This window comes from Hyperolius riggenbachi, chromosome 9, assembly GCF_040937935.1.
Source record: "Hyperolius riggenbachi isolate aHypRig1 chromosome 9, aHypRig1.pri, whole genome shotgun sequence".
NCBI lineage: Eukaryota > Metazoa > Chordata > Amphibia > Anura > Hyperoliidae > Hyperolius > Hyperolius riggenbachi.
Genome location: NC_090654.1, coordinates 20,619,401 through 20,641,519, shown reverse-complemented (window position 1 = coordinate 20,641,519; position 22,119 = coordinate 20,619,401). Strand labels below are relative to the sequence as shown.

Sequence of the window (22,119 nt, the reverse complement as noted above, 5' to 3'; positions counted from 1 at the left end):
GATGAACTTAGAGGTACCATGAGCTTGAAATTTCCCCAGTGGTCTACAGAAGCTCTTTTCATCTAGACTATTTTTGAAGCAAGCCCCATAAGCAGAAAACAAGCTGATTAAAAATTGCAAAGGTACATACACACCTCAGAGGAAAATTGGCCTAAATGAACATTGACCAATGATCGATTTGCATAGGTTAGCGATCTTAAACGACCGACCTGTATATGCACATGAACGATCCAAGAAAGAAGAAATTGACAGATAATGCGGAAGTCATGTCTGAGGAGCAATTAATTGAAGCGATCGATATCTGTACAAACATTAGCGAATATGAATGATTGACCGTGGCGTATGCGCTGTACACAATGAGATTGTTATACATTGTTTAATTAACTGTACACACTCCCTTTGATGAACGATCGTTGGTTGAAGAAATCCAACAGCATAGATCATGATCGACACCCAATATCGGTCTTTTGTTGCCGTTGGTCATGCGGAGTTGCTTACTGAATTTTTTTTATATTTTACTGTTTAATTGCCTCTGCTCAATCACAGCCTCAGTGAAGTATGCCAGAGCTCATATCTATGGACTATTGACCCTTTTTTTAAATCTCTTTTCTGCTCTCAGAAGCCATTTTCTGCTAGGAAAGTATTTTATGGTTGTAATTAGTGTTGGGCGAACAGTGTTCGCCACTGTTCGGGTTCTGCAGAACATCACCCTGTTCAGGTGATGTTCGAGTTCGGCCGAACACCTAATGGTGTTCGGCCAAACTGTTCGGGTTCGCCCGAATGGCCGGCCGAACAGGGCCCCTGTTCGGCCGAATACGGCCCCTGTTCGGCCGAATACGGCCCCCCTATTGGGTCGCAGGCATAAGGGGGGAGCATGCCCCGATCGCGGGGGGGGGGTCGGAAATTCCTCTACGTGATGACGTATACGAGGGTACGCGTGTACTCGTATGCAGAGGACGTGAGGTCAGAGAAAGGGCGGAAGTACCACAAGGGTACTACCGCTGAACACTCTCCTACTCGGACTCCTCCTCCTCACTCCACTGCCAGCCACACCGGTACTATTTAACTTGCATTAAACTTTATTTATGGGGAAGCGGGCAGAGGGGGGAGCGCTAGCGGAGGGGGTGGGGGGAATTTCTGACCCCCCCGAGATCGGGGCATGCTCCCCCCTTATGCCTGCGACCCCATAGGACCCCCAAAATGGGCATGTTCGGGGGTCCCATTGACTTCCATTGAGTTCGGGGTTCGGGCCGAACATGCCGAACATCTGGCCCATGTTCGGCCTGTTCGGCCCGAACCCGAACATCCAGGTGTTCGCCCAACACTAGTTGTAATCCCTCATCAATTAGGATTACGCTATAGTCTGACTCAATCCCGACCAGGACAGAAACTGTCACTTGCATACCTGATGTTTAACTCTTTCAGGCAGAAAAAGAAAAAGGAACACAGCATAGTTATTGGTGTGCTAGGCACTGTATATACACATGTCTATCTCATCATGTCACATGTCACCTCGGGTATCCTTTAAAGGGACAGTTTAGTGAAAATTATACTTTTCCATTAACCTCATATCAGTTATTTAATATGGGGAGCATACATTTGTTACCTTGTGTTAAAAAAGTAGACGATAACACTAATTCTGCTTTTCAAGAGAGCTGAGCTGAGTCAATACCATGCTCTATTGGTTCGTACACACGAACTATGGCCGCCAACGATGGGTCCGTCAGACCCTCCCGCTGGGCGGACTTTCAGCCGATTGTAGTGCATGTGTACACACTGTCGGCAGACTGATAAGGCTGTTCCTGAACGATCCGCTCAGCGGATCGTTCAGGAACATCTGCCTGCAGCCCTGCACTAAGCTGCACAGCACTCAGTAGACTGTCACTGATGACTACACTGACTACAACTAACTTTATTTAATCACTGGCTAGCTAGCTAAATACAAGTATCAAATACAGTGATAGAGCAATGAAATGAGTCAGAACGCTGTGTTTTACACTTAGAAAAGCTCTTGCTTTGTGCAATATGGCCTGGAGATGCTCTCTCAGTGCCACAGAGTCTAGCAAGGATGGAGCTCTGTAATGGCCGCCACTTTATATACAGGAGGGGAGGACAGAGCCTCCCCTCCCATTATTGGTTGCTAGGGCCTACACTTTTTAACACCTGAGGAAGGTTTATCCGTAACATGTAGTGTTTTTGTCCACTCAATACAGCAATAATTTTGCAGCCAGTGGTGTGCCGTCTCTTTTTTGTTTTATGTAAGGTCATAAGCTGTGTAAACAATCCAGCTGAGACTTGGCACCGGCTACTTTCCAGGCTTGCTAGGCCTGTGACACTGTTCACCCAGCTATTTCCATTGCACCTACACCGGGGGCCTCTGATTGGCCCAGGGACGTAATTTCGGCCATAGCCATAGCGTTATGGGATATCTATATACATTTTCCTGCAACTCTGTATTATTCGGTTAAGGAATGTACTAACCTATTTGTGATTAAATTGACTTAAATCCAAATACAAACAGTAACAGTAAAGCTTCCAACTGTCCCTTTTTCGAGGGATAGTGCCTCTTTGAGAACCAAATCTCCCTGTCCCTCTTTCCTCCTTATTTGGCCCTCTTTCAGGACTGATGTTCTTTTTTCATTTTTCTTATTTTAAAATGTTAAAATGAGAAAAAAAACTGATGATGATAGAGAGAACCAGTGTGGTTTAAATGATAAAGCTACATATTTTGCTTCTGAATAATTTTATGAGGGTGTGGTGTGGGCGTGGCTAGAGGTGTGGCAGGATATTTCTTTAAAGTGGAACTGCCGTAAAAATCTTAACATTTAAAACACATACAAATAAAAAGTACATTTCTCCCCTGAGTAAAATGAGCCATAAATTACTTTTCTCCTATGTTGCTGTCACTTACAATAAGAAGTAGAAAATAAATTTGCCATTACCGACAGATTTTGGACTAGTTCCTCTTTAAAGAGGAACTCCAGTGAAAATAATGTAATAAAAAAAGTGATTCATTTTTACAATAATTATGTATAAATGATTTAGTCAGTGTTTGCTCATTGTAAAATCTTTCCTCTCCCAGATTCACATTCTGACATTTATTACATGGTGACATTGTTACTGTGGGCAGGTTATTTAGCTGTTTCTAGCTGTTAGACAGCTGTAAACAGCCATTTCCTGTCTGTGAACATTGTTACATTGTGGCAGTTTGCCAGGAGTACCGCGGTATTCAAAGCCTCTTGTAGGAGGGGTTTCAGCACAAAATTAGTCACACAGCGCCCCCTGATGGTCTGTTTGTGAAAATCATTCTATTTCTCATGTAAAAGGGGGTATCAGCTACTGATTGGGATAAAGTTCAATTCTTGGTTGGAGTTTCTCTTTAAGTGTCCTCTTTCTTATCATAAAAAGTTGGGAGGCATGAGTAAAAGTGCTCACGAAAATAAATATTGTGCTTTCCAATCTAGTCTTTATAACAGTCTGTGTTACATTTAGCATCTTCAGATACTCACATCAAATGTTCTATCTGGCAGGATGGTGCGGAGACAGTGGTCACCAAGTCCTTTAGGCCTGGACCAGCTAAATTATTTCTGGAAACATCCAGGAGCCTAAGACTCGGAGAACTTCTTATGGCATGGGCCAAAGTGGAGCATAACTTGTCTGTGAATCCATTATTCCGCAAGCTGTAATGGAAGAATGAACGGAAGTTATAAACTTATAAAAGAGGCACCACAACAACATAGAGTAGAATGTAATATGCTATGCAGGAGAATACCTCATTGTAATCCTGGTTTCAGCATCAGAAACACGTCCTCTATGTATATATTGTCGTAAATTGGTATTTAGCCCCGCCCTCCTAGTGATGCCTCATCTAGGCTATGATGTCAAACAGGCTTCTGCCCCAGAGCAGAGACCAGGGACCATATGCCATTTGAGGTGACAAGATGCTCTAAACATACAAGCTTTTTTTCACCCTTAGACTTCTTGCACACACTACATGCAATTTTGATTTTTTTATACGATCCAATTTTTTATTCTGATCAAAAAGTTTTGCATGCTGCTACATTTTTTTACCCATTTCCGCCCGCAGGGGTTTTTCACCTTATGCATCTGAGCAATTTTCAGCTCCCATTCATTCACCAATAACTTTATCACTAATTATCGCAATTAATTGATCTATATCTTGTTTTTTCCACCACCAATTAGGCTTTCTTTAGGTGGTACAGTTTGCTAAGAATTATTTTTTTCTAAAATGAATTTTCACAGGAATATTAAGAAAAAAATGGAAAAAATCATTATTTCTGAGTTTTCGGCCACTATAGCTTTAAAATAATACATGCTACCATAATTAAAACCTATGTATTTTATTTGCCCATTTGTCCCGGTTATTACACCATATTATGTCCCTATCATAATGTATGGCGCCAATATTTTATTGGGAAATAAAGGTGCATTTTTTCACTTTTGCATCCATCACTATTTACAAGCTTATAATTTAAAAAAAAATGTTCATAATATACCCTCTTCACATGCATATTAAAAAAGTTCAGACTCCTAGGTAACTAGTCATGTTTTTTTTTTAATTGTATTTTATTTTTTCATATAAAATTTTATTTGCGTAATTTTTGGTGTGGGAGGTAAATAGTTAATTTTAAATGTAAAATTGTGGGTTTCTTTTATTAGAAAATGTATGTAGATGTAGTTTTACTATTTGGCCACAAGGTGGCCACAGTGAATTTTTTTTTTTGCCCTGGAAGTGAAGTGCTCGCTTCCAGGAAGCATATGGAGGACGGGAAATTTTTTTTGTTAGAAAGTTGGCGGCTTCTGATGAGAAGCTGTCGGTCTCTCTACCGGTGACTTAGATCAATGAATGGGAACTATATTCCCATTCATTGATCTCCAGGCTAACGGGGGTGGCACAGGCATGCGGGGGTTCGCAGAAGCACAGCATCAGCCGCCTGCCAGTGACAATAACGTCCATGCGGCTTGTGGTTAATCTGAATCCCAAATCACATCATATAAAAAATGAGAATCACTTGTAGTGTGCAAAAGGCCAAACATCACTTTGGATTTTCCAGCAAATTTAATTGATGGCTTCACCTGAGTGATGTACGGACATTAAGATCATCACTCAGGAGAATAGTAGCTATTTGCTTTAGCAATGCTCCTACATCCTGTGCAGTGCAATAGGGAGAGGGGTATTTGTGCCGTGCAGCTGTTCTTTAGGACCACAACACTGCTGCCTTCCTCCCCCAGGATATAGTTATAGTAAGGTTTTGCTGATCCTTGTAGTGACCTCTTACTCAAGTATACCTAGGTTAACAGAGAGACCAGGAGCCCCATGGTGTAGTATGGATAATAAATGGGAAGTTGTAAGTATATATAGCAATGAATATATAAAGTCAGCGCAGGTCTATAGTAATACAGATTTCATCATTTTCTGGTATACAGGATCTTTGAACAAAAAGGTAAAGAAGCAAGGCTTACCAGATTCCAACAACCCACATTGTAAGACATTATTGGAATCTGGTAAGCCTTGCTTCTTTACCCTTTTGTTCGAAGATCCTGTATACCAGAAAATGACGAAATCTGTATTACTATAGACCTGCGCTGACTTTATATATTCATTGCTTGTGTGGACTTTTGGACATTGTCCTTCTCGGCTGCGGTCGCCTTCTGCCTTGGCGCTGACACTTGTTGTTTATTTTTGTAAGTATATATAGCTATACTCACAAGAGTGGGTGGCAGATCCTTGCAACCACCGTATAAGCCAGCAGGAAATTAACCATCCCGATAAAATTTTCCAGGTCCTGCTGGACAGGGATGGTCGTAGTCATCCAACTTCGCTACGCTGGAACTACGTGTAGTTCTACACAATTACGCTTCGCAATCTACAGGTTCGACGTAAAAAGCTTCACTAAGTTTGCATTTTGTAGACTATGCGTTAAAATATGGAAGCTTTGCGTAGTGTGAAGCATAGTGTATGCGTACGCTTATGCCCTTATGCGAAAAAATTTCCGCAATTATCCGCTAAATATGCGCATGGGTGAACTAATATATGCGTACATTCCACCTTCCAATGTGGAATTGTATACGTATAGAAGGGCAATAATATTTCTGCGCATGCGCAATGATCCGTATAGATGCAGTTACCACACGCGTAGTTGACTTTGCAATTCATACGTCAACTATGCGGAGCGGGCGAAGCTTCGCATAGCGGTACTATGACTACGCGGAAATACGTATACGATGTTTTTAAACTTCGTCTATGAACTACGATGCGTAGTTGCGGACTACGACGTGTAGATTTGCACTGGCATAGTTTACGAGCAACTCTACTGCTGGAAGCTGGAGGGTCGCCCTCCTGGGTTTGTAGTTTTTAGGGGAAAAAAACCCTAATACCTCCAAAGGTGGTTTATCTGGATACTTGTAAGAATGGAGGCACCCAAGTGTAGAAATATATACAATAATACAATAACATTTGTAAAGTGCTTTTCTCCCATAGGACTCAATATAAAAAGAAACTTTTAATAATTAAAATAAGAATGAGAGGTAATATTTTGCCTCTCCTGAAGACAAAACCACTAGTATTACTGGAAAAATATACAACACTTTTCATTGGTACTAGCCCGCTTCCTCAGGTCAAACCACAGTTCCTTGCAGCAAGGTGAACAGGATAAGGGTGCCTCTGATAGCTATTGGCGGTGGTGGTGTTGGGGGGGGGCTTAACATTAAGTGTGGGGGTTGTTAGCGTTAGGTGTCAGGTTGGAAGTTTGTCTGGAGGGACGGTTAAGGTTAGGCATCAGTTAGGGTGTTGGGGGGTTATGGTTAGGCATCAGACTGTTAGTGGTGGGGGGTTAGGCATCGGTTAGGGTGTCGGAGTCGTAGGCATCAGTTAGAGTGTTTGTGGGGGGTGGTTAGGGTTAGGTGTTTGTGTGTGTGGAGGGGGGGGGGGGGTAGGGTTAGGCGTCAGTTAGGGTGTTGGGGGTAGTTTAGGGTTAGGGGTCATGAAGAGGGTTTTGTGTGAGAGTAGGCTTAGGTCTAGCCATAGTAAAATATCATTATATAATACTGATATATAACACTAATAGTAAAATATTTGTATTAAATACGGATATTTTACTATCAGGATAACTGGTCGCCCAAATGTGCCCTTTTTTGATAGACTCTTCAGAAACTCTTCAGCTTGTTCCCTTTGTCACATAGCAATGTTTCTAGGAATGGAGAGAGGACACTTTGCAAGACCTCATGGAGGTGAGTGAGATAATAATCTTGTTGGTGGAGAGACAGAGAGAGTATGAGCACAGTGTTGAGTATGGCCAATTACTGAAGAATAGAGAATGTTAGCCAAGCAGTCAGAGCAGAACAGAAGCTAGCAGAGAAGCAGCAGTTCCATAATTACCTATCTGTGGCTGAGCTACCATCGTTCTCCTCCTCGAATCTCCATGGGTGTTCTGATCTGTTTTCCAGTTCGCAATGTCAAAATGCAGAGGGTGTGGCCCAGAGCAGGCATGGAGACTTGAAGACTGAGGAGGAGGACAGCACAATGCAGGTAATTATGGAGCAGCTGATCTACTGCCAGCTGCAACACCACCCTAGCTCTCCTGCCGCCCTAGTCCGAGGCTTCCACTTCCCAGCACATGAAATAGGGATTTGCAAGGAGGGAAAATAGCTTGCTGGATGATTACAACGCTCAATTGAGTTCTTTTCTGCCCAGCCAGGTGATGATCATTAGAACTGCATTAGGCGCCGGTCTCATCGGCTAATATCAGAACTCACTAGCGTTTATTGCCGGCAAGTTAAGGAATTGTGTAGTGCACAAAATTCCAAACACATTACCAACACTCTTGAAGTTGATTTTACTTGAACTCAGAACTGAATGTACAGTTTTGTTGCAGACACACAAAAACTGATTGCATACATACCAAATGAAAGACTAGTAAATTATTGAAAATCATACATTAACTTCTGGATCCTGCAGTTGGGTTTTGTTAAAACATAACGTAAAACTTCAGCATCTTCATCCTTCAAGTCATTTTTTGAGAGTCTAGAGGGAAATTTGAGAAGCAAAAAACATGTATGATGCAGAGTTAAAATTGAACTATATTTAACAAATTTTCTTTCCTAACAGCAACCATCTCTTCTTCCATTTACAATTACTGCTGTGTACAATATCTATACTCAATATCAATACTCATTCCTGCTATAATTATTTTCAAACGTGTCCATACCTGTCAATACTAATCTCCCCATTGCAACATATCCTACAGCCTGGCTGCATTAAGTCCCGAGGGTAGTATTGCAAAGTATACATACAAAGTATAGCAATATTAAAAATATATATCAAGCCTAGTGCTGCCAGGACATTCTCTCTCCACCCCCCTCCCCGTGCAAAGCTGTAGCCACAATGCTTGTACACACCTCCAACAGTGGCTGAAAGTCTAGAGCACAGAGACCCAAGGCCACCACGGTCATGGAGTACATTTTGCAGTTTGAACATGCAGGATATAGTCATCTATTACATTTTGTGGGCTCCACTGCCAGTGTGTGAGAGGAGGAGCATAGCCTTTCAAAATATATTTAAAAATAAATTATATATAATGAAAATTTTGAAAACAGATATAAATAATTTTTGATAATAGACTAAAACAGAGCCACAAGGAATATTAAAATACTCACAAAAAAAAAAAAAAGGTTGTGGTAGACTTTCCTCCCTTCTGAAGACTTGAGTCTTCGATGGAAAGATATGTCCACCACTACCTCCTATTTTTTTTACTGTTTTTAGCGTATTTTATTCTTCCTGGTGCCTCTGTTTTATCCTATTACTTATAAGTTTGTCCACCCTAGGTGAAGGGGTGTACCCCCTGTTTTCTGATCTACAGAGAGTGACTTCTTAAACAGAGTGGGGTTCGCCCCACCTGCCTATATAGTGGTTGCCTTAGCGGTAAGCCTTCCTTGTGAGTATTCATTCACATTGATTTTATTCTATGTAACATGACTTTAACATACTACAATATTGTGGGCTCTTGATTTCCTTTAGTTTTTACAAATAAATACGTTTCGTGTTGCACTAGCAGTAAGGATGTGCTCTGCACGAAGAAGTGCAGTTTTCATGAAGACAGAGACAGGGGGCCATATGCAATTCTCTTTTTCACCTGAGTTTTCTCCTAGGAGTTAATTTTTCATCTTTGATTTTAAATAACTTTCCAGTACTTTTCAACTAAAAAAGTACCAAAAAGTTGCTTAAAAAGTACTATCAAAATTATTTTGAGCATGTTCTTGCCTTCTGTGGGCTTAAAAGGCATTTTATTGACAAGTTGTAAAAATATCACCTAGGAGAAAACTCAGGTGAAAAAGTTATTTGCATATGGGCCAGAGTGTTGAAACCTGGTAGCTAAGTTTTGAACCAGGAGAATTCCCTTGGGCCCGCACTACCTCTAATCAGAGGCCTGTACCAAATCTGGCATGTTCCCTTGACCACCCCATAAAATGGCCTTGAAAGCAGCAAAAAGCCTCTATGCACTTTTCTTGGCTTGTACCGTGGTGTGCAGAGCTGTGGGAGTCTTGCCTTTGTAAATGTATTTTGAGGCTGTATAAGCTCTATCCAGTCCTGAACACTAATCTGAATTCAGCTTGCCCGATCCAATGACTGTCAAATCGAACATAGAGCTACTCAACCAACACTGCTGATTTTAAATATAATTTATTTGTTTTGCTATAAACATAAACTCTACTTCTTAATTTTACAATTTAGTGACACAGGAGAGAGATTTTGTTTAGGGTTCGTTAATAAGATACAAATAATTCCAAGTTGATGTAGGATTATGCAATTTTTTGTATGCAAAGTTATGCGAAAATTAAGCACCTCAGCAAGATTTGATTGGTCAATTAATAAACTGTGTATATTTACATAATCCTGCATCAACTCAGAATTATTTGCATCTTATTGACCATCTCTATGTATTTTATCCTTACCTGATATCCTTGACCATATGTAGAAACGGTGCCAATCTCTTCAAGCCCTCACTGTGGATATAGCATGAATCCAGATCAAGATATTCTGCTCCTTTGCAAGATTCAAGGATAAAACCCAGCACAGTGCAGTGCAGAGGAGTCAAGTAGAATTCAGAAAACTCAAGCGTACTGTTTGACCCTAAACACTTATGCACCAGAGCCTTGTTCCGAGACTCTGAGAAGTAAGAGAGAACAGTCATGCATTTCATTTTATCTTCAGCATCTTTCCCTCGCTTTGTTATTATTGGAACCAATGTTTGGAGCCAAGTAATCACTTTCTTGGAAGGTTCAGTTGGTAACTCTTTTAAAAAACATTTCAACGATGACCATGTGGAAGAATCCGAGAGACCACAAAGGAAAGGTAGAACCATTTGCCCATAACCATCCTCAAAATTTCTGGCTTTCTGAAGAATCAATTCCATGTTATCAGGACGATAGGTGAGATATTGCACTAAGGCAGTGAAAAACTCCTGAATGGTAAGATGTAAAAAGGAAAAGGTGGTTTTGGATTCTTCACGGGATTCAATTATAAAGCTTGACAAGAGTGGTGAGGAAGTATCTATTTTAAAATTCTGAATGTCTCGTTCTTCAAACACAAGGGTCTTCTGGTTTTTTAGATGATATTCGGCCAATCCTCCAAGAGAAGCGAGAAGTTCTTTAGCACCAGCTGTATCAATACTGTGATTACTCAGCATGTTTGCGACATAGGTGACAAAGAGTTGTGTTATTGTTTTAGGCAATGATTGTAATGGTGTGTGATTTGTTGGTTGGGGCTTGAAATATATTGACAACACTGTGCAGATTATCCAGCAGTAAGAGGGAATATAACAGAAAGTGTACAGAGCATCATTTTCCTGCACATATTTAAAAACTCTGTCTGATAAGTCCAAGTAAGGGGAAAAAAACTGTTCAAAGTACTTTTTTCTGTCTCCTGAACAAAATCCCATTATTTCAGTTATTCTCTGGAAAACACCAGTTTCAATACTTGCTAGATGGGTCGGACGGCTGGTTACCAGTACAGAGCAACCACTGACAAGAGTTTGCTGTATCACGCTTGTTACAATAACAGAAAGATTTCTTTTACATTGTGTATTGCTACAAAGCTCATTGGAAGTGAAGTCCAGATTGTGTTTGCTTTCATCTAAGCCATCAAATATAAAAAGTAGTCGTTCTGGACTTTTTAGAATAGTCTTGAGATGGCTCTCCATATGTGGATATTCTGTACAAATTAACTCCTCCAAGCTGACCTCAGACAGATGGTTGAGTTTCCGGAATTTGAAGAAGAAGACAAAAGAAAATCTTTGGTAGAGTTTACCATTCACCCAGTCAAAGACAAATTTCTGCATAAATGTGGTCTTCCCAATTCCTGGCACACCACTAACAAGCACTGTACGTGGTACACGTCCATATCTGTGACACCAGCGAAACAGCCTGTTTGGAGCAATACGTTCTAAACCTCCCTGTTTCTTCTGCATATGATATTCCTGAACTCCTCCCATCTTTTCAAGCTCTTCCTTGGAACGTTTCATGTTTTGACGTGCGGTAACCATGAGGTCTACAAATCGCTCAGTAATAGAATAACTTTGATTATCCATGTTCGTTCCCGGTGGCTGCTTCTCTTCTAGTTTCTCCGTTATCTGCAGCAAATATTGTTTATGAGTTTCCCAGACACCTGTTGGCAAAACAAGGTTAAACACGATATAAGAACTGAAATGTAAAGCAGTGAGGGTCTTATTGATTAAGGTTTTCATGTCTTTGATAATTTAAGTGATTCTGCCATGCTGGTTTGATTTTATTAAAAAGTATTAGGTGTTTTTTTTTTTTTTTTTTTACCCTTGCTTAGTCATAGTAAATCATATCAAGAATTACTAAAAGGTTAGTGAAATAGTGACCTTGTGGCTGAAGTGTGACATATGCCTGTTTCCCTACCTCTTGACAAAACAAGATTAAAAATATTAGAACAGCATTTTAAAACAATCAGGGTCATTATTGCAAACTTGCTTTGGAATTATTGAAAAAGTGCTGCTATTAGAAATATGCTTTACTTTGTGCCTTGTTGTAGCAAATTATAACAAAAGGTTTGAGAAATAGTGGCCTTGTAGTTGAGTTGAAGCACGCCTGAACTAAATAATAAAAAAAAAAAAAACATGATGCAACCATACCTAGGGCTTCATTCAGCCCCTCTTAATCTTCAAAGCTCCTCAATTTAACTTGGCTCCCCTCAGTTGTGCTGCTGTCTCCCCTCTTTGAAAGCTGTAACTTGGCTGAGCTGCTGCCATGGCACATGCTCTGTCGCCTCATGCCTCCTCATGGCCACCACCATCTCCAAGGACCTGAGCTGGAAGCAAACACAGCTTCGACCCAGAGGAAAGCCCAGCAGAGGCTATTCTTCCTCCACCAACTGAAAAGTTTGGCATGGCCCAAGAGCTGCTGACAAGCTTTTGTACCACCACCATTGAGTCCGTCCACTGCTCATCCATCCTAGTCTGGCTTGCTGGCTGTTCCACCATAGACAGATACAAACTTCAGAGAGTCATCAGGTTGGTGGAAAGGATCAATGGAAGACCGCTCCCCTCACTCAAACTCCTCTACAACTCCAGACTATGCTCTAGAGCTCTGAGGATCGCCGGCGACCCCTCACCCTGGTCACCGCTTCTTCAGTAGGCTCTCTTTAGGCCACAGGTTTTGGGCTGTCGCCACCAAAACTATGAGGCATAAGAACTCCTTTTTCCCCTCTGCTGTCAGCCTCCTGAATTCCTTTCCGGCCGTTCCAACTCCAGCGCCCACCCCCATCACTCTACTCCCCCTTACAGCCGCAGCCATCAAATTGATTGATCCATCTAGCGTAACATTGTGTTGGGAATTGTACCCTGGTTACCTAAATTGTATTTGTACTCCTGTTCTTAATTAATTTGTACTCCTGCTTAGGCTCGTTCTGTTATCTATACTTCCTATCCCATCTCTGAGCGATTGTACGTGCCAAACCCAATTCCGGGCATGACCCAATTGTGCTTGGTGATTAAAAATATTTCTGCTTCTGTCCTGTCTGAGCATCCTCAAACACAATGCTGAGCTGCTGCAGAGAGACCTCGCACATGAATGGTTTGGAAAGCACTGGAACTGAACATGTTCAGAACACTCCCGGCCACAGCTGCCATACACAGCCAATAGGGGGCACAAACAGGACAGAACATGTGCCATTGCTGTAACTGAGCCCAGTTGCAGCTTTTAAAAAGGGGAGACAGAGGCACAATGGAGGGGAGGTCATCACAATGAAGGGGTTATGCAGATTAAGGTGGGCTGGAAAAAGCCCCAGGTACAACATATCATGTTAATTTATTTGTTTATATTTTTCAAATCGCTGCAGTGTGAGTAATCCCATTACTCATACAGTTGACGATCATCAAAGCGATAATCAAGGGCAAAAAGTGCCTGAGTGTGACTGAAGCTAGAGTTATTATGGTCACTATTTACCTTTTTATCCCTTCCCTGCTTTACTACTGTTTAAAAAGAGACAACCGCTACATCACCTACAGCACTCCAGCGGGATGTGCTAACATCATTCAGGAAAGCATGCCAATGACAGTGTCCCAACCCCCAGGGGTTCGATTCACAAAAGGGTGCTAACTAAGTTAGCACGCCTGAAAGCATTGGGCGTGCTAACTAGGGTGCTAAGCAGTTAGCACGCCCAAAGCTTTTTTTGATCGTGCACAAAGTTTAGCAATGCGCGGTGCGCACAAAACGGGGGCACCCACTGTGACGTTTCACGTGCAGCGCTAAACTTTGCGACACTTTGCGCACCCTAAAGGGCTTTAGGCATGCTAAGGGGCTTTTAGGCGTACTAACTAAGTTAGCACCCTTTTGTGAATCAAGCCCCATGAGTATTATTATTATACTTCCCCAAATTCTAATATAAGTGGTTGCCTGAGTATCAACCCACACTTGATTATAATACTGTCTACTAGTCTAACAGTCATATACAACTAGGAACATACGCCACCAGATCGGGTTCCCGATATCCCTGAGCTTTTCGTTAGTTTTTGTTTAGTTTTTAAAGTGCTGAAAAGTTAAATGGAAGGCGAAAAATTGTCTCCTAGGATAAAACCCAAAAGAGAAAGTTAATTGCATATGGACTAAAATGTCTAAGCAAAAGCAGATATAGCAAAACAGCATTGTATGCTATGCTAATGACACATGATATCAAAGTCTCCTGTACTATTTAGAATTTGTTGCTCCAATTTAACATAGATGATGCATTTTGTTCCTCCTGTGAACTAGTCCTTATTCTCAAAATGTGCACATAATATTGTTTAAGGGGTGCACACAAATTGGGAGGAGGCACTCCAAAGGTTGTATGCAATCAATTCTGAGTGGATAATGAAACAGGCTTACCTCAGACTGTTGGTATACAAATTTATTTTATTTTGATTGACACCAGACAGGATGATGCGTTTCGCAGGACGTGCCCACTTCTTCAGGTGTATAGCACAGTGTCTTACAGTGCAATGAGCAGCATTTTTGTACTTTTTGAAAATCAAACCCCTACAAAAGGGAGGTTCATAATAGTGTGGGCCGCTGGGGGTGTGGGGGTTTAGGGAGAACCATTACTTACCTACGAGGTGCTGATCCCCTGGCACACGGCCCATTCAGGACCCTCCATCTTATTAAGCCAACTGCAACTTCTGTGAACAACAATGCTCCTCCTAACGGCACAGACTATAATGAAGCTATATTATGTGGACGTTCATTTTTTAAAAAGTACTTTAATGCAGCTGCATGGATGGATTGAAAGCAGTCCAAGTGCATTAAGAACACTGTACTATAGACCTGAAGAAGCAGGCAGGTCCCGTGAAACACAACATCCTTTCTGGTGTCAATCAAAATAACAATTACTTTCTATAACAATAGAAAGAGGTAGGAGGTTTGTCATCCACTCAGAATTGATTGCATACATGCTTTGGCATTCCTCCTCTTAGTTTGTGTACAGTTCTACCTTCCCCCCACAGGTGTCCCCTGTGATATATATTCAGTGTAATTGTTTTTTTTTTTTTTTGGGGAGTGTGACCCAATCCATCTTGGAGAAGATTTCCTATCTGCGTGGAGATGGTATTGTCCGTTTGCCTGACACTGTGTTTGCCTATCAGCAACTACTTTGTTAAAGAGTAACTGTCAGGCTGCAAAAGCTAATTTAAACCTCTATTCTCCTGTGTTAAACAGTTTAGAAGGAAGCCAAAAAGGCAATACTGAAGTTAAAAATCTCTCTTACTTTGATGTTTGCTGAACAGCAAGTCTCTGTATTCCCAAGCCCATAAGGAGGCCAGCAGGCCGCATAACAGATACTGCAAAGCATTCTGGGGCTGCTTCTTCTCCCCAGTGCACTCCCCTGGTCCTCCCCTTCATTTCCCTAACCCGCCCTAAGGCTGCTTTCACAGTGGGAAGTTACAGGCTCATGTTACAGCAGCTTGTAACAGCAGCCTAACTCACAGCACATGTTCAATTAGAGTATACTGCGTGAGTCCGCTATTGTTCCTAGCCACATGGCCAATTAATATTCACTGCACAGTAGTGTTGTCCGGACCATGAACCATTAGGATCTTTGATCCTGATCTTTTTAGTCGAATCATTAGGAAGCAGGGTAAGGGAGGATATGACATCACAATTGGCTTCATACAAGACATACAAACATGGAACCTGCCATGAGCTGTCAGGAGCATCATTCTCTGCAAATACTATATAAAAATTCTGTGAAATCCAAACGTGGTCAGTGAAATGCATATGTAATGCAAGTACAGTGTAACGATCGGTGTAACACAGAGAGGATCTGATTACCAGTGATCTGCAGTATCACTGGGAATACAGATATATACCAGATTATAGATGATCTGCAGTATCACCGATAATCAGATATATAAGCTAACCTCTGGACACCTGAGTAGAGTAAGAGTGTTTGGTGCAACCGTAATACTTTGAGGACTGTGCCTCAGAAACAAGTTCCGTACAGCAAAGAGTACTGCACAAATACAGATTCCTTCCGTAGACCTGGACTCTCCCGGGGGAGGAGTCAGGCTGAAGGTAGGAAGGACAGAACGGAAGCGACACCCAGGAGGGGGTGTCACTAACAGATCTAGGAACTGCCTCTAGCTGTGAGGTCAGTTCTCGAGGTCAGACAAGCCAGGTCGTAAACACACGGACAGATAAAGTACAGATTCAGAAGGCAGAGGCGGAGTCTAAAGTACAGGCAGGGTTCAGCAACAGGGTATCAGAAATATCGAGGTACAAAATCAAGAGGCAGATGCAGAGTCTAAGGACGAGCCGGGGTTCGGCAACAGAGTATCAGAATGGCAAGGTACAGGATCAGAGTTCAGAAGAATAGTCAGGCAGGCAGAAGGTCATAACAGATAATCACAATCAAACTAGTACTTTAGACTATCAACAGAATCTAGCTAAGTGTAGGATTACAGCTCCAGCTGGTCCCGGCACACTTTAGGATCTGACTCAGGTCTGGGTGCTACCACGTTGTGATCGCAACGCCAGACAACCAGCAACTGAACAGCCAGCACTATATATACACAAGAGCTGCCCAGCACCTCCCTAAGTGCTGGACCAATGAATGGTGCTGCAATTGTCAGCTAACCAGCCTGGTCAGCTGACCTACTTCTGGCTGTCATATAAACCCTGCCTCGCTGCGCACGCGCGTCATTCTGAACCTTGGTGGACTATCAGTCCCAGCCACACCAGTACTGTCTTGCAATGTATTTGCTGACCTGTGCACGGGGATGGTCGCACCGCCATCAGCACCGCGGCGGAGGCCTCCCCGTGCTGGGACAAACCACTCGCATCAGGCCTATGCGTCAGACGCGGCGGTTTTTCCGCGTTCCGCTATGTCATGCGCGGAAAGAGCCGCCTCCCGCTGACTTACAGCGGCGGCTGTTCCGCGTTTCTTCACAGTAACCCCCCCCCCCCCCGAGGAGTGGACTCCGGACAGCTCCTTCCAGGCTTTTCTGGGTGTAAAGTGTGGAACTCCCTCTTCAGATTATCAGCATGCATGCGGCCTTCAGGTACCCACATTCTCTCCTCTATACCATACCCCTTCCAGTGCACTAGGTACTGTACCGAGTCCTGCACTATACGAGAGTCCAAAATTTTTTCAACTTCGTACTCAGGTTGACTATCCATCATCACAGGAGGAGGAGGAGTGGGACCCACATGGACTGCAGGTTTGAGCAAGGACACGTGAAAGGACCTTACCCCACGCATGCTGGCGGGAAGATCAACGGTATACGTAACGTCGTTGATCCTCTTTGCCACCGGGAACGGACCCACAAACCTGGGACCAAGTTTATCTGAGGGTTGTCTCAGGGTCAAGTGACGTGTGGATACCCAAACCAAGTCTCCTGGCTGAAACCTCCACTCCAAAGAGCGTCTCCTGTCAGCTTGACCCTTTTGACTCTGAAATGCCTTTTCCAAATTATTTTTCACTGTCCACCAAGTGTCTTTAAATGATTTCTGCCAGTCCTCCAGAGCTGGAAACGGAGTGGAGGCCACTGGCAATGGGGAGAACTTGGGTGATTTCCCTGTCACTATCTGGAACGGAGAAAATCCAGAAGAAGAATGTAACGATCGGTGTAACAGAGAGGGTCTGATTACCGGTGATCTGCAGAATCACTGGGAATACAGATATATACCAGATTATAGATGATCTGCAGTATCACCGATAATCCAATATACCAACTAACCTCTGGGCACCTGAGTAGAGTGTTTGGTGCAAACAGTAATAATGCGAGGACTAGGCCTCACAGCAGTAAGGAGCACTGCACAATCCTTCTGGACTCTCCCGGGGGGAGGAGTCAGGCTGAGAGAAGGAACGACTGGACGAGAGTGACACTCAAGGGGGAGTGTCACTATCAGGACTGGGAACCGCCTCTAACAATAAGGTCGGTTCTCGAGGTCGGACAAGCCAGGTCGTAAACACACGGACAGATAAGGTACAGATTCAGAAGGCAGAGGCGGAGTCTAAGGTACAGGCAAGGTTCGGCAACAGGGTATCAGATATATCGAGGTACAAAATCAGGAGGCAGAAACAGAGTCTAATGACGAGCCGGGGTTCGGCAACAGAGAATCAGGAAGGCGAGGTACAGAATCAGAGTTCAGAAGATTAGTCAGGCAAACAAAGGGTCATAACAGATAATCACAATCAAATAGTACTTTATACTATTAACAGAATCTAGCTAAGTGTAGGATTACAGCTCCAGCTGGTCCCGGCACACTTTCGGGTCTGACTAGGGTCTGAGTGCTACCACGTTGTGATCGCAACGCCAGACAACCAGCAACTGAACAGCCAGCAATATATATACCAAAGCACTCTCCAGCCCCTCCCTAAGTGCTGGACCAATGAGGAGGGACAAAGTTGTCAGCTGATCAGCCTGGTCAGCTGACCCTTTTCTGGCTGCCATATAAGCTCTGCCTCTCTGCGCGCACGCGCGTCATTCTGAGCCTTGGAGGACTATGAGTCCCAGCCACACCAGTGTCGTCTTGTGATGTGCTTGCTGCCCTGTGCGCGGGGTTGGTCGCACCGCCACTAGCATCGGCGGCGGCCTCCCCGCACTGGGACAGCGTGTTGGGAACGGACTCATGCGCTCCGCTTTCCACCATGCCATGCGTGCTAGCTGCCGCCCGCGTTCCACCATGCCATGCCTGCTAACCGCGGCGTCAGACGCGGCAGTTTTTCCGCGTTCCACCCTGCCCTGCGCGGAAAGAGCCACCTGATGCCGATCCAACGTGGCGGCTCTTCCGCGTTTCTTCACAAAGAACTTTTCAAATTGTTCTGTGCAAATTCTGCGAAGGGCAGAAATTTTACCCAATCATTCTGCGCCTCTGCAACGTAACATCTTAAGAACTGTTCTAATGACTGATTAATGCGTTCGGTTTGACCGTTGGTCTGTGGGTGGTAGCCCGATGAGAACGACAGCTTCATGCCCATTTGGTGGCAAAATGCCCTCCAGAATCTAGAAATGAATTGGACTCCCCGATCCGAGACTATGTTTTCCGGAATGCCATGCAGCCGGAAACCGTGGACGATGAATAGGTCGGCCAATTCCTGGGCCGAGGGGAGTCCTTTCAAGAGCACGAAATGGGCCATTTTGCTGAAGCGGTCGATTACCACCCAAATGACCGACATGCCTTCAGACCTGGGGAGCTCACCCACAAAATCCATGGTTCACTCGGGGCGGGCAAAGGCTGCAAGGTACCAACAGGTGCCAGCCGGGAGGGCTTGCTTTTTGCACATATTGCACACTCCCTAACAAACTCCTTGCAATCTGCTGACAAGGAAGGCCACCAGGCACACCTGGCCACAAGATCTTGTGTTCTGGCTGCTCCGGGATGCCCAGCATTCTTGTGTGCATGGAACATCTCTAGGATCTGGAGACGGAAGGGCAGAGGGATGAACATAACCCCTTCAGGCTTCCCCTCTGGGATGTCCTGCTGAAAGGGACCCAAAGTTTCCTCCCAGTCTTTCCAAGTATCAGTTGCAGCCAGCACCAATCTCTGCGGAACGATAGTCTCAGGGATGGAGGGCAGTGCTGTCTCTAGCTCAAAGCACCTGGACAAAGCATCTGCCTTAACATTCTTGCTCCCTGGAGTATACATAATAATGAACCTGAATCGAGAAAAAAATAAAGACCATCGAGCCTGACGGGGGCTCAACCTCTTAGCCCCCTCGATGTATTCCAGGTTCTTGTGATCAGTGTAGACCGTGATCATATGTTCTGGCTCTAACCAATGTCGCCATTCTTCAAAAGCCAACTTAATGGCCAGGAGCTCCCTGTTACCTATATTGTAGTTTCTCTCTGCTGGGGAGAACCTACGAGAGAAGTAGGCACATGGGTGCATTCGACCCTGCAAACCTGACCGCTGAGACAGCACAGCCCTCACTCCGACCTCTGAGGCGTCTACCTCAACAATAAATGGAAATGAAGTATCCACATGTCTCAGGATAGGTGCTGAGCAGAATAGATCCTTCAGGGTGGAGAAGGCATGTAGAGCCTCAGGAGACCAGTGAGTGGTATCTGCCCCTTTCTTGGTGAGACTGGTGAGGGGTGCAATGACTGTGGAATACCCTTTAATGAACCTCCTGTAGTAATTTGCGAAGCCTAAAAAACGCTGAAGCATTCTGAACCTTGGTGGACTATCAGTCCCAGCCACACCAGTACTGTCTTGCAATGTATTTGCTGACCTGTGCGCGGGGATGGTCGCACCGCCATCAGCATCGGCGGCGGCCTTCCCGTGCTGGGACAAACCACTCGCATCAGGCCAGACGCGGTGGTTTTTCCGCGTTCCGCTATGTCATGCGCGGAAAGAGCCGCCTCCTGCTGACTTACAGCGGTGGATCTTCCGCGTTTCTTCACATACAGCCAATATTTAGCTACTGATATATGTGTTTTTTTTTCTCTGAGACCCTATACCTAACAGCTCCTCTTTAAGTAGTATTTGTCATCCCATTGCCTGAAAATACCTTACTACACTTGTTGGTGCTCCTGGTGTTCTCTCTTGCCTTTTTTCCATTCCCGTCCCTTAGGTTCATCAATCGAATTTCATCCACCTTATAGCCTTTATTGCAAAGAGTTGTAGGCAGACTGCTGAGTTATCCCTCCTAAGTTGAGCCATGTTGCTCTCCTCAGTATACTGACCTGCAGACACCAATGTGTTTGTTTTTCTTTTATTTAGTTTTTGAATCTTCAGGAGGCACAGGTTTCTATATCACAGTCTTTTGGGGTTTTAAAGCACACCTGAGTCGGTACAAAAAAGTTGATATTTACTTATCTGGGGCTTCTTCCAGTCCCCTGCAGTCTTTAAAGAGAACCAGAAAAGAAGCACCCTCATGTATTTTACCATATATATCAATGTGAACATGACAGTAAACACTTACTCTGTTCTTTGTTTCAGTCTCCTCTGCTAAATCTGCCTGTTATCAGCCCTGATAAGAATCCCCGACTGAGCATTCAGTCTGGCTCTTACCGGAATGATTATAGCCGAGTCAGTCTTCTGTAATGTCTTTTCAAGCCCAAGTCTGCCTCCTTGTGGCTCTGCTTTGCTGCTATTTATCCCTGAAGCAGCAATGCAGAGCCACAAGGGGGCAGGCTTGGGCTTGAAAAGACATCACAGAAGACTGAATCGGCTATAATCATTCTGGTAAAAGCCAGACTGAATGCTCAGTCAGGGACTCTTATCAGGGCTGATAACAGGCAGATTTAGCAGAGAAGAATGAAACAGAGAGCAGGGTAGGCGTTTACTGTCATGTTCCCATTGATATATATGGCAAAATACATGAGGGTGCTTCGTGTCTGGTTCACTTTAAGGCCCTTCAGTGTCTTCTGGGTCCCCTCTGTTGTGCCACTGTTACCTCTCATTGAAAGCTCCAGCCAGTTGGGTCTGTGCATGTGCTGTCCCGACCATGGGCATCCTTGATCACGCTCCATAGCCGGGAACATTATGCACATGGAATTGTAATCTCACATGTGCAGAATGCTCCCAGCTATGGAGCAATCAAGGAGGCGTGTGGACAGGACAGCACATATGTCTTAGCTGTGACCCAACTGGGTCAGAGCTTTCAATGAGGGGTGACAACGTCAGAACTCAGGGGACCCAAAAGACACTGAAGGGCCTCAGAGACTACAGAGCCCCGGGCAAAGCATCTTTGAGCTTCGCCCCAGAGCTCCCCGTTGGTCCAGATTTTTAATCACTGAAAATCCTTCCTGAGGAGAATTTAATTGGTTCTCTACCCTGACCAATTCAACTGAATTGAATTACGTGATGGTCCAGTCGCCTAATTTTAGAATTTGCGTATCGCTGCTGGTGAGTTTGTGAATTGCACAGCGCCCTAAGTGTTATTACTTCTGAGTAGAGTAGTTCCATTTTTTTTCATCTCTATGTACAATGCATTAGCTAACCTGCTAACCATTGTTTTCTGACTAACTGACTATTTTGTGTATTGTACAGCACCATGGAAGATACTGACACTAAATTAATCCAAATACATTTGACAGTTATGTCAGGCAAGGAAGTTGTTATGGCAGCAGAAATGTACAGACTCTCTTGCTCATATGAATT

At 43.8% G+C, this 22,119-nt stretch overlaps 1 protein-coding gene across 2 annotated transcripts in view; it reads right to left on the bottom strand.

The window, feature by feature from the left end:
- Positions 1 to 22,119, bottom strand: part of LOC137531496 (NACHT, LRR and PYD domains-containing protein 12-like) — a 69,948-nt gene that overhangs the window by 5,145 nt on the left and 42,684 nt on the right. For both annotated transcript variants that reach the window (XM_068251411.1, XM_068251412.1), the window contains 3 exons: positions 9,973 to 11,683; positions 7,958 to 8,044; positions 3,510 to 3,680 (listed from right to left, as the gene is read on the bottom strand). In XM_068251411.1, the coding sequence (XP_068107512.1) occupies positions 3,510 to 3,680; positions 7,958 to 8,044; positions 9,973 to 11,683 (1,969 nt within the window). The remainder of the gene's footprint in view (positions 1 to 3,509; positions 3,681 to 7,957; positions 8,045 to 9,972; positions 11,684 to 22,119) is intronic.